General features: G+C 49.0%; 7 protein-coding genes across 7 annotated transcripts; 3 read left to right on the forward strand and 4 right to left on the reverse strand.

Moving 5' to 3' along the window:
• Positions 1-11: 11 nt before the first annotated feature.
• Positions 12-1,932, reverse strand: APUU_80429A (sugar porter family MFS transporter; the record flags this gene model as incomplete). Its single annotated transcript, XM_041696708.1, has 7 exons — positions 12-432; positions 493-887; positions 967-1,261; positions 1,316-1,457; positions 1,510-1,590; positions 1,645-1,713; positions 1,773-1,932. The coding sequence occupies 7 exons, from the start codon at positions 1,930-1,932 to the stop codon at positions 12-14; spliced, it is 1,563 nt and encodes a 520-aa protein (XP_041562312.1).
• Positions 1,933-2,582: 650 nt separating this feature from the next.
• On the forward strand, positions 2,583-4,280 carry APUU_80430S (putative beta-galactosidase; the record flags this gene model as incomplete). Its single annotated transcript, XM_041696709.1, has 1 exon — positions 2,583-4,280. The coding sequence occupies one exon, from the start codon at positions 2,583-2,585 to the stop codon at positions 4,278-4,280; it is 1,698 nt and encodes a 565-aa protein (XP_041562313.1).
• A 499-nt stretch (positions 4,281-4,779) lies between these two features.
• On the reverse strand, positions 4,780-5,358 carry APUU_80431A (uncharacterized protein; the record flags this gene model as incomplete). The annotated part of the gene is made up of 2 exons (XM_041696710.1): positions 4,780-5,090; positions 5,160-5,358. The coding sequence occupies 2 exons, from the start codon at positions 5,356-5,358 to the stop codon at positions 4,780-4,782; spliced, it is 510 nt and encodes a 169-aa protein (XP_041562314.1).
• Positions 5,359-6,526: 1,168 nt separating this feature from the next.
• APUU_80432S (uncharacterized protein) lies at positions 6,527-11,025 on the forward strand (the record flags this gene model as incomplete). The annotated part of the gene is made up of 8 exons (XM_041696711.1): positions 6,527-6,936; positions 6,981-7,228; positions 7,278-7,309; positions 7,359-8,362; positions 8,418-9,126; positions 9,176-9,226; positions 9,273-10,941; positions 10,988-11,025. 8 exons carry the CDS (start codon positions 6,527-6,529, stop codon positions 11,023-11,025), a joined length of 4,161 nt encoding a protein of 1,386 aa, XP_041562315.1.
• A 451-nt stretch (positions 11,026-11,476) lies between these two features.
• APUU_80433A (mitochondrial 54S ribosomal protein bL33m) lies at positions 11,477-11,751 on the reverse strand (the record flags this gene model as incomplete). Its single annotated transcript, XM_041696713.1, has 2 exons — positions 11,477-11,646; positions 11,739-11,751. The coding sequence occupies 2 exons, from the start codon at positions 11,749-11,751 to the stop codon at positions 11,477-11,479; spliced, it is 183 nt and encodes a 60-aa protein (XP_041562316.1).
• Positions 11,752-12,426: 675 nt separating this feature from the next.
• Positions 12,427-12,874, reverse strand: APUU_80434A (uncharacterized protein; the record flags this gene model as incomplete). The annotated part of the gene is made up of 3 exons (XM_041696714.1): positions 12,427-12,645; positions 12,706-12,780; positions 12,839-12,874. The coding sequence occupies 3 exons, from the start codon at positions 12,872-12,874 to the stop codon at positions 12,427-12,429; spliced, it is 330 nt and encodes a 109-aa protein (XP_041562317.1).
• Positions 12,875-13,747: 873 nt separating this feature from the next.
• Positions 13,748-14,702, forward strand: APUU_80435S (class I SAM-dependent methyltransferase; the record flags this gene model as incomplete). The annotated part of the gene is made up of 4 exons (XM_041696715.1): positions 13,748-13,817; positions 13,874-13,981; positions 14,051-14,482; positions 14,530-14,702. 4 exons carry the CDS (start codon positions 13,748-13,750, stop codon positions 14,700-14,702), a joined length of 783 nt encoding a protein of 260 aa, XP_041562318.1.
• Positions 14,703-15,362: the final 660 nt, after the last annotated feature.

Genomic DNA, 15,362 nt, shown 5'->3' on the forward strand with positions numbered 1-15,362 from the left:
CTTAGGTCTGGCTATTTGGCCACGTTCGGATTCGATTTAACACCCAGCTCCTCTGAACTCAACATGTTTGCCTTTTCACCATCGAACAATACCGCAATCTCTTCCAAAGTTGGACCTTTCGTTTCCACGAAGAGGAAATAAATACAAAGGCATTCAACGACGAGGATCGCAATATAGACAAAGTAAAACCGCCACTGCAACTCCTCTAGTCCAATTGGGTTTACGTATTGGTTGAAAACCGACGAGCAGCCGGTTAGAGCGAGACTAACCGCGAGGCCCTTGGCTCGGATATTGAATGGCAATATTTCTGCGCAGTATGCGATAGTGAGACCAGGCCACGCGAAGCCAGCAACACCATAGTACAGGAAGATCATCGCGATCACTGCACTTCCAGCTCCCGAGTCCTGATTTTGAGCGTATACCGCCGAGCACCTACAATAATTGGATTAGATCCCGATTATCCTGCTGATGAGATAGGATTGATTGTCATACCCAGTCCAAATACTGAAGGCGATCAACATTCCAATTGCGGCAATCATAAAGAGCTTTCGACGTCCTAGAACGTCGACAAGGAAAGCCGAAAACCCGATTGCCACAAGAAATGACCATATCTGCAATCCCCCATTGATGATTGCCTGGTCACTGGAAGATGTGATACCTACCGACTGAAGAATAGAGTGAATGTAATACGAAACCAACCCGTTTCCTGAGCACTGGGAGAAGAACGCAACCAGGGCAATAAGGAGAAATCGCTTTCGATTACCAGGAGTTTTGACGAGGAGTACCCAACTATTCCCGGAAATCTCTTTCTCAAGCCTTATCGTGCTCTGGATCTCATGAAACTGCCATTCGCAGAACGTGTCATTTCGATCTCCGTTGCCATGATACTACGCTTGCTTTGTTAGCTGGAAGTCGGGAACAAGTACGTTCAAGCGAAAGCAAGAAGAATGTCTCAACTATGCTTACCCTGACCAAAGTATTGAATGCATCTTCAGTTCTACCCTTTGCACAAAGCCAGCGAGGACTCTCTGGCAGTAGCCAAACACCTAAAAACTGAATGGCAGGCATAGCAGCCTGAAGCGCGACAGGGATCCTCCATGACGCATTTGACGTATATTTGATGGTTCCAAAAACCGTCCATGCTGCAATAATAGAGCCAACGTACCACAGTGTATTGTACATGGTTGTCAACGTGCCTCGGTGCTGAGGGTGTGCAAGCTCGGTTACGAGCAAGGGAGCTGCGCCTTGGCTGATGTTTGATCTATTTCAGTTAGTTCATTTGGGCTTTGAAATTGTCCCAAGATGAAGGTGTTACCCAAGACCAACTAAAAACCTCCCTGCAATGAACATGCCTCGATTTACCGACGGGGCAGACTGGACAATGACCCCTACAAAGAGCACGATGGTGCCCAGTGATACACATGCTCGACGGCCTAGCAGATCAGCAAGGTATGAAGCTGGCAGCTATGTTAGCATATATGAGCATTATTCATTGGAAAAGCATCTTACAGAAAAACAAAGCACATATGCCTCCAATGTTGTGGATCGCGGTCAGGAGCCCCAGGGTCGAGCCGGTAGGATTTCCAAAATCTGTTCCCGTGTCAGACAGCTAGGTCAAGTGAACAGTAATTGGGAGCTGCTCACACTCTCGCCATGGGGGCATTGTCTGGAGTCCGTTCAGAAGCGAGCCATCATATCCATTGATTGTCGATCCTGGAAAGTCATTCCATGAGCATATTTGACGTTTACGATTTGAGCGCCTCGCAACATACCGAGAAACAGTATAGGCATCATGACATAGAGCCTCCGCAATCCACAGTGCTTCCACCAGACAACTTCTGGGATTTGGAAGGCCGCAGAGTACCGCATTGGATCCTCGACATGTTCTGCGGAAGTCTCTTTTCTCTCGTCAATGTTTTTCGAAGTATCCATGATGGTATCATCAGACCACCGGTTGTCTGTTTGATTGGAGATCGCCTGGATTTCTCAAGTCACGGCCGGAGAGGTTAACCGGCCGTATAAAGAGGATATGGTATAGGAATTTATACTTCCGACAGGATTATATAGGAGTCATGATATATTAACCGGGTGCTGGGCAGGGTCTTTCATTTTGCCGAGTCAACATACCCGCCACGTTTGGCCTGACAGATCCGGGGATGTTCTCATGGAGAAAGAAGAACAAAGCGGAAGATTTCTCCATATTTCCAAATGTTTGGAGGCTATTCGAATTAGTGGAACGAACCTTATTGGGTCCGTCTCCATTCCAAGGGGAAAGCGGGATATCAGCCAGTCAGCAACGGTCTTTGCCCGCTTCCCCGCATACCAGTCTTGATGCCAAGCGATGAAGCTGGAGTTGTCGAGGCCAGAGTCGTACGATGACGATCTGCTGCGATTCGAGATTTATTCGCAGTATCGCCCAATGGACTGCTTTCAATCCCGAAAGGTGCGTCAGAGCCATATGTAGAGCTCCGGCGGGGGAGGACATGAATCGCATATGGCTAGTTATTTAATGCAGCCCCTACCACCCCAACGGCTGTGCACACATCATCCAGATCAGTTTTCCCTTTATACCGACTGCCATAATGTCTCCCGCAAACACAGCGCTCCCTCACCTCCGGACAACGGACGGCGGAAAGGAACTTGTGGTTCACGGACGGCCCTTCCTTATCCTTGGCGGCGAGCTACAGAACTCTTCTTTTACGTCGGCCGAGTACATGGAGACAGCCTGGCAAAATCTAGTTGACACCCACTATAATACTGTCCTTGGCTGCGTTACCTGGGAATCAATTGAGCCGATCGAAGGTCAATTCTCATTCAAAGAGCTGGACAAAGCCATCCTTGGAGCCCGAAAGCATGGGCTTCACCTTGTCTTGTTGTGGTTCGGCTCATTCAAGAATGGTATTTCGACCTATGTCCCTGCATGGGTCAAAACAGATCCCAAGCGTTTCCCCCGTGCAAAATTGAGAAAGGCCCGGGGGGTCCTTAGAACCGGCGACGTGCTTTCGATCTTCCACGACCAGGGTCCAAAATGCGATGCTAGAGCGTTTTCCCAATTGATGCGCCATTTGAAGGAGTTTGATGAGGAGCATTCCACGGTAATCATGGTGCAGGTGGAAAACGAGACCGGGCTTCTGGGCGATTCACGAGACGCCAGCGCAGAAGCCGAGAAACGCTTCTCCCAGACTGTACCGCAGGAACTGATTTCGTTTTTGGCGGACGACTGGAATGATCTCCACGTTGATTTACGAGACAACCTAGCCCACTTCAAGGCACAGTCCCAGCAAAAAGGCTCGTGGGCTGAGGTCTTTGGCAAAGGGCCACGAACTGATGAGCTTTTCATGGCCTATCACTACGCTCATTACCTCAATCAAGTGACCTCGGCAGGCAAGGCAGAATATTCGATCCCCCTTTATACAAACGTATGGCAGAACTACGTCGGCGAAGATGGTGATAATGACTTCCCCATCATCGCTGGCGGCGGTGGGCTGCCAGGGGACTACCCATCAGGCGGAGGAACCACCACCGTACTAGACGTCTGGCAAAAGTTCGCCCCATCATTGGACTTCATCGCGCCAGATGTTTACCTAAATGAATACTCTGCCTCTTGTGCTAAGTACCGCCACCGCAACCAACCCTTGTTCATCCCTGAGCAACGCCGTGACGACTACGGTGCGCGGCGTATATGGGCTGCATACGGCTCCTACCAAGCCATCGGCGTTTCTCCCTTCGGAATCGATACCCAGGAAGCAGCTACAAACCCCTTTACTCGTCACTACGCACTCCTCGACTCCGTCTCCCAACTCGTCCTCGCCGCCCACCGCAAGCCCGGCTCCTCAGTCGGTTTCTACTTCGACGACCTCTCCGCAGACGGCACCGACCCATCCAAACCCATCGTTAAACACTTCTCTGGCTATGAAATAACAATCGAACGCTGCTTTGTCTTCGGAAAACCAGGCCCCGGCTCAGGAATGGTCATCCACCTTGGCGGCGCCAAATTCCTGCTAATCGGATGGGGCTTCCAAGCGCGCGCCAAGTCCCTCTCTCCAACATCTGCATTCACAGGGATCTTACGATTTGAAGAGAAACTTGTCAGCGATAAGGAGACAGGCGAGCTAAGAACACTGCGTGTACTGAATGGCGATGAAACACGCAGCGGGATCTATGCGATGATGCCCAGCGAGGATCCGGATTACGGTGGCTTCCCGATCTGTGTTACCATTCCGGCGAGGACTATGATTGCTGAGGTGGAATTCTATTCTTTGGATGAGGCGGATGTCTAGATTGTAGGTTGGTTTGGTGGCGATGTTACTTACGCTGGGTTTTATATACTGGATGTGGTTGGTAGTTGGATTTTTTGGTAGATTGATTTTGGATTTGTGTAATGAAATGATGATAATAAAGTCGCACTTTCTTTGTTCCTGCATGATAAGAAAGCCTTTGGGCTTATTTAAGAAACATAATTACCTGGGGTTATATTCTAAACAGTAGAATCAAACTGGTATCTTGCCAACAGACCTCTGAAAAAGCGTCCAGCACATTCCATCTTCAGTAAACAACCGCAAAAAAAGCACAGAAAATATTCGTATGAATGGTGAAGCATGCCATCGCACACAAGAGGGCATAAGGCATAAAAATGAATCGAGATAAAACACGCCCATCCTACGCCCTGGCGCAGGGAACATACACAGTATGCTCTGGCGGTCATTCCATGTTTGATGCGAGTGAGGAATTATAGATTAACCATCGATATCAACCTTGAAATCGAGAGTTTTGTTGTATTCACGAGCGGTTGAACGAGAAGTAAGAGGCCCAACCGCGAGACTTGGACTGCGAACCTTGCGACGAGACATCCGTTGTAATAACAGCACCCTTTTCCACGTCTGTTGGTTTCCGCTGCGGCTTCGTCATTGGCAAGTCCCTACTACTTTTATTCTTGCCGCCACTTGTAGTAGGCAGTCGTTGACTCCTCGGAAACGTGGCCGTAAGAGGTGTTTTGATTGCTTGGGCGACTTGTTTTGCGGAGCGACTGATTTTCTCACGCATCTGCCATTGGCGCTTTTTGGCCACATAGAAGAGAGCCGCTGATGAGACTGTTATGAGAGGTGTTTATTAGTTTCTTTACCCGGACAACTCGGAGGCGACAGGGTTGGAAAACGAACATCCAAGTATAACTACCACACCAACAATGACGCATAAAGCTATCATTCCTCCGTTAGACATGCCTCCACCACCAGATTTCCCAGCTGCGCCAGCTTCATTCTGGGCTTGGACGTCACTCGCATCCCACTCACTGCCCGCGACTGAATGAGCGACGAGGGACACGACGATGAATAGAGAGTATTGGTACGTAATAGCCATGACTGACTTATGGTTGCATAATACTAGTTGTCGATAACGGATGTTGATGTTTTCTCTGGTAGAACGAAGTATTGATGGTGGTAAAAAGTCGCTTGTGGAATAGAAGAAGTAAATAGTGCGCGCCCCGCGAGGAGTTCCATGACCCGTCTCTATATAGCAACGACCAGCCCGAGTCACACAAACTCACAATCTTCAGGCATCTGCAGGATCCGATCACCAGAAGGACGCTGTTGATAGGTTCATGAAGCACTCGTCCGAAACTCTGCGTGAAAATAGCTGAAGAACCGGTGCTCTGGATTGGCAGCAGGGGTGATTCGACGGCGCAGGGGAAAATTGAAGGGCGAATGGGAGGCCCCGGATGGCCTGTCACTCTGTGATGTAGGCGCCGGGGTTGTGACGAGGGTCTTGGCCTCTTCCGAGCTTCTCTTGGGTGGTCGAGGCTGCGGCCAATGATAGAATAGCCCAACGACCGATGCCGATCCTTTTGTTTGTTCATGGCCCCACGCACAACATCACAGCAGCCTGATTGCAGCGAGACGCGGGCTTTTTGGTGGTGGATGTGTTTGTGGAAGCGTTCATAGCTGCTGTTCCATTGGCGAGGATTCGCCCTTCTGAAAATAGAATAACGCCGATGTGTTACAATTGCCTTGTCTTTTCCGTTACCCACTAAGGCATACAAGGTCGCATTTGTCGCAATAGTATCAATTTGAATTTTGTATTAACCTCTTGGTATTCTGTGGCCTGAAATGCTAGCCGCTGTGTTAAGTGAGGCAGAAATGATCAACCTCGCCAGACGGAGCGGAGAGAAAGAAACACAGCAGAATGAGGGGCATTGGCAGATAACACTGTGCTGGCAGTCTTTCGAGTCTGGCTCAACAGGAGTGTAGTTTGTGAGAATGAAGACTGCCAGAGTTGGAGAAAGTGCGTTCCTTCCCTTTCTGGTAGTCCACATCCGACGTCACGCCTTCCAACAAACACTGCTCTCGAGCCCTTCAATTTCATTCCTCCCTAGCTTTCTCATCTCGATTCAGACACCACCTGGATCTCTTGCGCTTTCTTGGCCCGCATGAAGTCTCGGTACTGACGGTGCGATGCAACCGGTCTGCTCTCTTTGGCGTCGTTTAAGGCTAACTGGTGGAGTTGTAGAAATCTATGGACCCTGTCGACCATGGAGAATACCGGTAATGACACGGATGTCCTATCGGCTGGTGATCTTCTGCCTGACCCCGAATTTGATGAACATGGATACGACGCCAACGAGGAAGTATTGCTCCTGCAGATGATGGGCACAGCCAACGATGCCGTTTCACCCAATCTTCAAGCCGTCCTAGACGACCGCGTCGATATCGGGTGGCCTACTGGGCAGAGGCAGCAGTCTCCTCTCCTCATGGAGCGCCCACAGAGCTCGGGTATTGATACTTCAGCTTTCAGTTTTGCGAAGCCGGCTCAGAACAGAAAGCCCTTTTCGCTTCAGCCAGCTTCGAGGCACTCTTCATCTGGTGTAAACCAAACAAAGCCAGACCGGGCGAGAGGCAGAGTGGGTCATGACTCAGGTGAAGAGCAGGGTGATCAGGACCAGTATGTGGCTCGGTCACATTCAAGTATAAAACTAAGGGCTGTAGGACTGCTGTTTGTGCCAGCACTCGAAATGCCGAGTTTCCAACGTCCCCAAATAATGTCGAGTCCTCTTCTGTAACAATAGATAAGAGGCAGGATACGAGCGAGCAACTTATACTCTCTACGCTGCCAAGTACAGACGCAAGATCCCAATCCAGAGCTTCTATGGATGGCCAGACCGACCAGGTCTTACCATCTGAGCCGGCCCCCGAAGATGATCAGCAGAATCAACCATCCGAGCATGACATACAAGGTATGTGCTTCTATTCTTTGGATTCTCTAGATGTTAATCTTGTGCGCAGAGGCGGTAGTGTCTGGGCCTTCTAGTTTGGATGTAAGTTCATCACATGTCTTGCTTAATAGGCAAAGGTAACTCTCAATAGCCCAGCCAAACCCCGAACCAGTCGACTATTAATGATGGGCGACTCAATAGACTGCCCTCTTCCGAGGGCTTGGACTTGGTGCAGAATGGCTCGTCCGAAGCGCGGCCTACTGATCATCCGTGGAAAGTTGCAAAACGGCGACACAGCGACAAGCGAAGGGCGACAAAGAGAGTATCGTATGCAACATCAGAACCAAGCCTGCAAGTTCCAGAAGAGGCACTGTTTCAACAGTTAATCGGCCGATTGAGGGCTCGGGAGGAAAGCGAAGCAGTGGCCTTGGACCGACAGAAAGAAATGGAAACAAACATGCTAGCACTGAGCGAAGAAAACAAAGTTTTGAAGGAGGAACTTGAGATACTCGGCTCCAAGCTACAGAGGCGAACGATGGAATCCAGGGCCTACAAATATCACACGGATTCATGGAAATCGAAACTGGCAAAAGTCAAGGTATTCCTTAACGAACTCGGCACTGGCTATCAGAATCTCCGCGGCGAGGCAATACATTTCAAGGCAACCCGAAAGACGCTGGACAAGGAACGTAAGGAAATAACAGAAAGTATTGGAGATATCAAATCACGAATGTACCAGATATCCCAAGCCTCTCATGAGAGGCGAGGTTGTCTTTCGGAGGCGCAGACCCTTATGGCCTCATTAGGCGAGCAACTAAAAGATGCGAGAGAAATGGCACGGTATTCTCAAGACCAGCTGGCTGACGAAAAGAGAAGATCCCGCTTGCTCGAGCTATACATACAGAATTGTTCACGCGCTCAGGACAGAAAGCTCGATCTTGTCAAGACTAACCAGCTCGAAGCTATGAAACAACTTGAATTTACCTTCGAATCGATGACCAAACGCAGTGAATCGTCCCACGCGGTCTTTGGTGACGCGATTGAACAAAGATTGAATGATCTCATTGCTTTAGTCGGCACCTCAAATGAAACATTGTCTAATGGCAAACTAGATCTATTGAAATGCAGCGAAGCTATCCACACATTTGAGACCCGGTAGGCCCAGCCTTGGTAAGCTTTTTGTGGGATGATTCAGCTGACTTTGGATAAGCATGGATTCAATGACACTCCGGATGGGAGAGGATATTAAGAGCAGCTCAAACGTCGCTGACGGAATGGTAAAGAGTTTGGAAGAGCAACTTCAAATATTCACAGACAGCGTGAGCGACAGATCAGCCCTACACAAGCAACTCACCGCTAGCGAAGAACGTTGTATTCATCTTCAGACGAAGCTAGAAGGAGCAACACCAGCTTTTGCGAAACTTGACTCGAGCGTTAATGGATTGCGGGAAAGAGAGGTCGATCTTGGACAGCGGATGGAGTGTCTGGAAGCAAGACTGGCCGAGGTCAAACTTCCGAAGCGATTCGAAGACGACTATTTCCACATTTCGGAGAAACTGAAGCTCGAGAATGAGATACAGCAACTACAACTCAAGTTGGAGTTAACGAAAGAGAAGCTGGAGGCTCAGTATTTGGATGGGAAGACGAAACAGGGTGACTTAGGTGAGATGACGGAACGAGCCCACAAGACAGAGAAGAATGTAACGAAACTCGAAGAGCACATTGCTCAACTGCAAGAGAGGATCGAGGAGACGGAAAATGAGGCACAAGACAACATTAAAAGGGCAGTTGCAAGCGCCAGAGACAAGTGCAGTGCGGAGTTCGAAAGACGATTGCATGAACTACTGATGGAGAAGGTCGAGCTTGAGGGGGATGCAAAGCGAGCCAAGGAGAAACTGGTTGAATTACAACGCAAATTAGTAAGTAATTATATAACATCCACACGAATATAGCGCTTACGAGAATCAGGTTGAGGTTGAAGACTCGACCAAGAGACATCGCAAGGATCTAGATGCATTGGTATGTGCTTCACTGCATCTACTGCTCACTGGAGCTAATATAGTAGTTTTCTGAGCGGCAAAAGCGAATCGAATACCTCGAAGGCACCCAGGATGAGCAAACTGCAAACATAGCCAAACGAGACGCAGAGATTGAAAGGATGAAAGAACGAGTGGAAGCACTCATGGAGCAACAAAATTCTCTCCGCAGCCAGCTCGATGAAGCGCTTCGAAAGTCAAGCAGCTTCGAGGGCGAGCTACTGAAAACCACGACAGACAGCCAAGTGTCCCAACAGGTCCTGCAAGACAGATTCTCTGCCCTTAAGGCTGAGATTGCGTGGAAAGAGGAGAATTGTCAAGCTTTGAAAGAAAGTCTTTCTTCTGCCCAAAACCAACTTAAGGGGAAAGAAGAGGAGTGCCAGGATTTACAGGATAACCTTCACGCAATTCAAGGTGAGCTCCGTGGGAACGAAACGGAGCGACAGGCCCTGCAAGATAACCTCTCGTCGCTTCAAGACAAAGCCACGGAGAACGAAGAGGCACACCAAACCTTGCAAGACAGTCTTTCATCCATCCAGAGCAGACTCACGAACAAGGAAGAGGAGTATCGAGTTTTGAGTAAGGAGCTCGAGGAGTCAAACAATATACGAGAAGATCTTGAATCTGGTAAATCGAAGGCAAAATCGGAAATTCATGCTCTGCTCAAAAGGGTGCAGGAGGCGGAATCTGCAACAAAAATGGTCAGAGAAACCCTCCATCGGATGAATGTCGCGCAGCTAGATCAGTCACTGCCGGAGATGATGGATCAGCTGGAGAAGTCATTCCAGGCAGCCAGCTCAAACCAAGCGGCAATTGTCGGTCGAATTTCATCTCAAGTGAGAACGCCTGAAACGTCGGCAAGAGTTGCAAATTCTGGAACGGACCTCAATGCTGGCAACCAAGGAGAAGTGCACACGGATCCAGAGGATAATGAACCAAAGACGCCGATAAACCATTATGACGAACATTCGCCGTCGAAGCAGGGTGGGCACATAATCCCGTTCTCAAGTATAGCAATATCCCCTACCCACTGCGACGTTGCAGATGATGAACCGTTTGACTTCTCTTGCATGCTTATGCACACCCCTGAAAGAACATCAGCGCAGCAGGAACTCATGGCCCCGCCGAGACCAGAAAAGGAACCCCCGTCAATGGAGGTCATTCCTGGAGTGAAACGTGTTTCAAGTGCCCAAGGACCAAATAAACTGCGTACAGAAGACCAGCATCTGAGTATTTCAGCAGATGAAGCTCATCTTCAGCCAAACGGCCCAGCCCCAACGCGAAAAGTCTCTTTTGTGATGAGAAGCACAGCTGCAGAAACAGATAGCGTTCAAGTTCCGGATTCGCAGGAGAAGAATTTCCAAAGCAATCTTTTGGAGTCGTCACTTAACGGAGACAACCCAACACGAACCAATCGATGGACGTACAGTAAACGCCAGCGGGATACATCGACAAAGCGGCAAGACGCGATGACGAGCGAGAAAGCATATTCTCAGACTGACGACCAGGAGGCGCACAATAAAAAAGTGAAGGCTATTGCGGAACCTCTTGCGACTGCGACCCAGGCAAGAGCTGGGTCAGAACTTCATGATCACCGCAGGAGTCCTACCAGGCTGGCTTCCGGAAGCAGTCGCACTTCCTTGGACCTACCGGTTATCGAGCAAAAAACCAGACGGAGGTCAGGACGAAAGACACGAGGTAAGCGACATGCCAGTTTGCGATTGTGCGAACCCTAACTCCATAGGTGACAAATACAATGCTCGGTTTAGTCAGGACGCCTAGGAGGCGCAACTCAGCTATAAGACCCACCACGGTTTCGAAGCTATATAATTAGCGTAAATATAATAGAGTTATAACAGCTACAGCTCTCTGGGAAATCTGTGATGCAAATGAGAGCGAGATTATGGAGCAGAGCTATGTGATATAGAACATATTGATTTGACCAAGATTGTCTGCTATAACGCCAGAATGAAACACCATGATGCCTATACAGCTCCAAATATAATAGCAGCCAAAGGCAGCTTGAAAGGCGCCCTTATTGCAGTGTCTAATGTACATGATCGTCGTTCAACGGAATCAGGAGCACAACAGCCGGAGTATCGTGCGCGAGGGGGGAAGGATCGCGAGATCGGGTAGGTAGAAAGTAATCGAAGCCGCGAATAGTATTTCCCAAAGACGTCCGATAGCTCGTGAGCCGAGAGGATAAAAAATTGACCGGAGAGTTGTTGGTAAATTATTTCGCGCGTCCACCCTTCGTCGCCTCCAGGAACAGAACCTTCTTCTTGACAACAGGGTCGTATTTCAGCATGCTCAAAGGCCGGTGCGTACGGGGCCGGGTCATTGTGCGGTAGTAGCCGGTCATGGCCATGGAGATGAGGCGAACGGCCATGGTACGGGATTTCGCTGCGGCGGGTGATGTTAGCACAGCGAGCCAGAGACAAGGGATCACGGCTTCAGTAGCCATGATATCGACAGATAATTGAATGGATGCGTACCTTTCTTTGCCATTTTGGCGGCTGGAGCACGGTGGTGATGGCAATCGAGGCTGTTCGAGAAGTTCGTCGACGTTTTGTTAAGGGCGGAAGAGATGCGGAAGAGGTTTGAGGGCACGTGATCCTGTTTCTAAAAAGGGGATAGACTTTTTCCTTATCGGGACCATATCTTATCTGTTTCCTTATCGGCCTGCCTTGTATACGGAGTAATATAAGTACAAAGTAGGGATGGAAAGCAGGGGTTTTTGTTTGCCGAGTTATACTTGAACTAATTTTCCAGATAATGGGTCTGAGCACATGATTAGAATCTGGCAACGAGGAAGTGAAAAACGCCTGAAGGATCAACCATACGGAAAGAGCGAGGACGGCCGGGAGCATTAAAATATATATTGAATAGGAGTAATTAAATTATACATTATAACTGACAAAAAGAAAGGGATTGGACAACTTATTACAGGGCCCAACTTATAGCACTTTACTAATGCCGGTAATCCCTGCTGCAAATTTGGTCCAGTCATTCTCAGCTAGTAATAGAACCAACAGACCCATGCCCTACTAAGTAACAGTCCGCAAAGTCAATCAAACTTATAAGGTACAATGCGCGCCAATGCAATAAGATCCAAGCATACAGAATAGCTATACCAGAAGAACTCCATGTAAATCCATTGCCTTTTTAATATAACCCTTCCATTCAATCGATCGGCGGCATATACTCAGTCCAATCGTTGGAGAGCGGGCTCTTCGCAATCTCAGCACTCGGGCTTTTATCAATCTCATGCGGAATGGGAACGTGTGGATGTGGAATGCTCTCGCGGACAGGGTGCACGGTGCCTGTTTGGATGGCGCCGTCGCCGGCTTCCTTATGCGCTGCGGAGAGAGCGAAGTCGCCCGAGTCGAAGTAGACTCGCTTCTGTTCTTATTAATAAAACTGGAAGTCGGTCTGATAATTTGGATGTGCAGAGACACTGACCTGCTGTCCAAGTGAGCCGAGGCGCGGTAGCTTTCCGTATGTTTTTAGGATGCGCTTATCGCGCTCCGAGAGCGACTATGTGGGACGCGTTAATAGGCGTGTATGTTACTAGGTATATTGGTAATGGACTTACTTCACCAGGCTGCTGCGGCTTATTTTTCGGGTCCATTTTGAGTGTGTAACGGAGTTACTATAGGAGGTCACATATCATATAATAGAAACAGTGGATCGGATCACTCCGTTTTATTTCAAGCCCCCTTTTGAATCCTGGTCAGGATGATGTATGACATCCATGTGACAGGCCTGCGGCTAGAATAGTCGATTAACTGGTTGCCCGGATATTCCAAGGTTTGCTGTGACGGTTTCCTGTTGGGGCTGGGGGAACCATGGTTTGGGTTCAGCCGCCAACAAACGACTCTGCCCGAGGAGTTAGTCGGTCACGCGATGCAGCAGGACGTTTAAATGGAACAAGGCGATTGTCGACGGTATGTTGGGTTCTAGTGGGTTCCATCTTATCAGATTGGGGGGACTTCACGTCGCAACGGAAATCACGGGGCACAGGTACTACAGTTGGCAGAGCCATGAGCTACGAGGGAGAAGGTGTGGTCAGTCTTCGACGTTGTTGTATGTACTGTCTATGTTATATGTACTGTCTATGTTATATGTACTGTCTATGTTATATGTACTGTCTATTTGGCTAACCCTAGGTTGTACGCAATCAGCAGTCGGAATTGCGACATGGCTTTGTATCTATATTGAACACGCCCCACTGGGCCTCCTCTCCACCAATACCCTCCCGATAAGCCCTGGTCGTGCACCACGATGTAAGACTCAACGTCAAGCGCGATCGTCTTGGGGGCTAGGGCTAAACTGCAGTCACGGGGCCGGGCGTAGTATCGCTCGTCCTCCAGCTCCAACATCCAACTTCCGTTTTCGCCCCGGCATCTGATATATTTGACGCTATCGTACGAGCGCCCGCCCTGTTTCCCCTTCCATTGCCAAAACGGTTCTATACAAGTTACAACTGCCCCACGTAGAAGATATGCCTCCCAAACCTGGCCGCTTTGCTTCCTGGACTCGTCCATTCGGCATGATCTGGTTTTCTCTTCGCCGTAAGCCAGTGTCCCGCACCGCCTTTGAAGCCATACTGACCATCCCTGCCATAAAGTGCACTGGGAAGCACTCAAAGAATCGGTTCGCCGAGAGGGTCTCGCTGGATTTCTGCGCGTAAGCCAGATTCGAGATGCCGCTTCCGCAAGCCTGTTCAATATAACCTGTAAGCAGCTCGCCGGACCATTAATTTCCCCTATCCTGTGCACCTTTACATACTAACTATCATTCGAAGCGTCTGGTTTCATCGCTTACGAAGACACAACCATTGTTCCCTCTCTCGTCCAAGCGGCCAGCGGCGTTGTTCTCGATATGGGCCCGGGACCAGGAAACCAGATCCATCGTTTCGACGCATCTGCTATCGAATACATCTATGGCGTAGAGCCTAACCCCCGTTTTAAGGACGGTATAGATGCAAAACTGGAGGAGCACAACCTGAAAGATAAGTATAAGCTTATAGTTTGTGGTGTTGAAGATAGCGATGTCCTCAGGGGAGAGGGTATAACCGAAGGAAGTCTGGATACGGTGTTATGCATCCAGGTTCTCTGTGCGGTAGATGATCCGAAGAGTGTGATGAAGGAGGTGTGGAAGCTGCTGAAACCGGGAGGCAAGTTTATCTTCTGGGAACATGGATGGAGTAGAAACCGAGGGACGACTGTAGCGCAAGGTATGTCCCTACTATCTTTTTTTCTGAACCGGCTAACATCAAGAAAGCTCTCTGGAATCCTACTTGGAGTACATTCGTCGGGTGCCATTTGACACGAAATGCACTGGGAGATATTCTCAACGCCGGAGAGTGGGAGAACCCGGGTGATATCGAAGAACCTGAAGAGCCGTTTAGTTTGCTCCCTAGGATTCAGGGTGTGCTTGTCAAGAAGGCTAATTAGGTGTGAGTACTTACTTTGGCCGTACTTCAAATAGCTGAATGCTGCATCGCCCTGGAAAGAAGAAGTCGTTATAATGGACTACCATTGTTGAGACTCGGATATGAATGTTCATGATGTGATAGAAGACAGAGGAGAGACCCAATGTATGTACCAAGGGAATCTATAGAGAACGAAATGTTTTGAAGTTGGTTGCGTGAATTAGCAGCAGCAACTCTTTCAAGACTAAGTTAGGAGGTGCTATATAGTAAGTAGTAAGTACTTAATAAATAGCTTTCAGATACTTGCAAGATACCTCTTTGACTATCTCTTTAGCTTGGAGTTTTTTGTGATGGCCTTCCACTACTAGAAGATGGAAAGAATATTAGGGCTTTATCCTGAATACTTAATTTACAAGAGTTGGATCCTTTCTCTTGCCGAGCTAGTTCTATAGAAGGCACCAGTATAAGTACTTGCCAAGTGTTTTACAAGTACAGATGGACCTGCACTGCCGGCGGTTGCGGTTGCAGGTGCCGCTTTTTGTGGTCACCTGCCGGGCGCGTCCACCTTCCACCTCGTTCCCCCCGCAAGCAGTGCGTCTGCCGCCTTCTCTCCACCTACCCCAGGCTCCTGTTGCCCATCGCACACCTTCCATGCGGGTGCGACTTATCATTAGGATCAAAT

Source organism: Aspergillus puulaauensis, chromosome 8, assembly GCF_016861865.1.
Source record: "Aspergillus puulaauensis MK2 DNA, chromosome 8, nearly complete sequence".
Lineage (NCBI taxonomy): Eukaryota > Fungi > Ascomycota > Eurotiomycetes > Eurotiales > Aspergillaceae > Aspergillus > Aspergillus puulaauensis.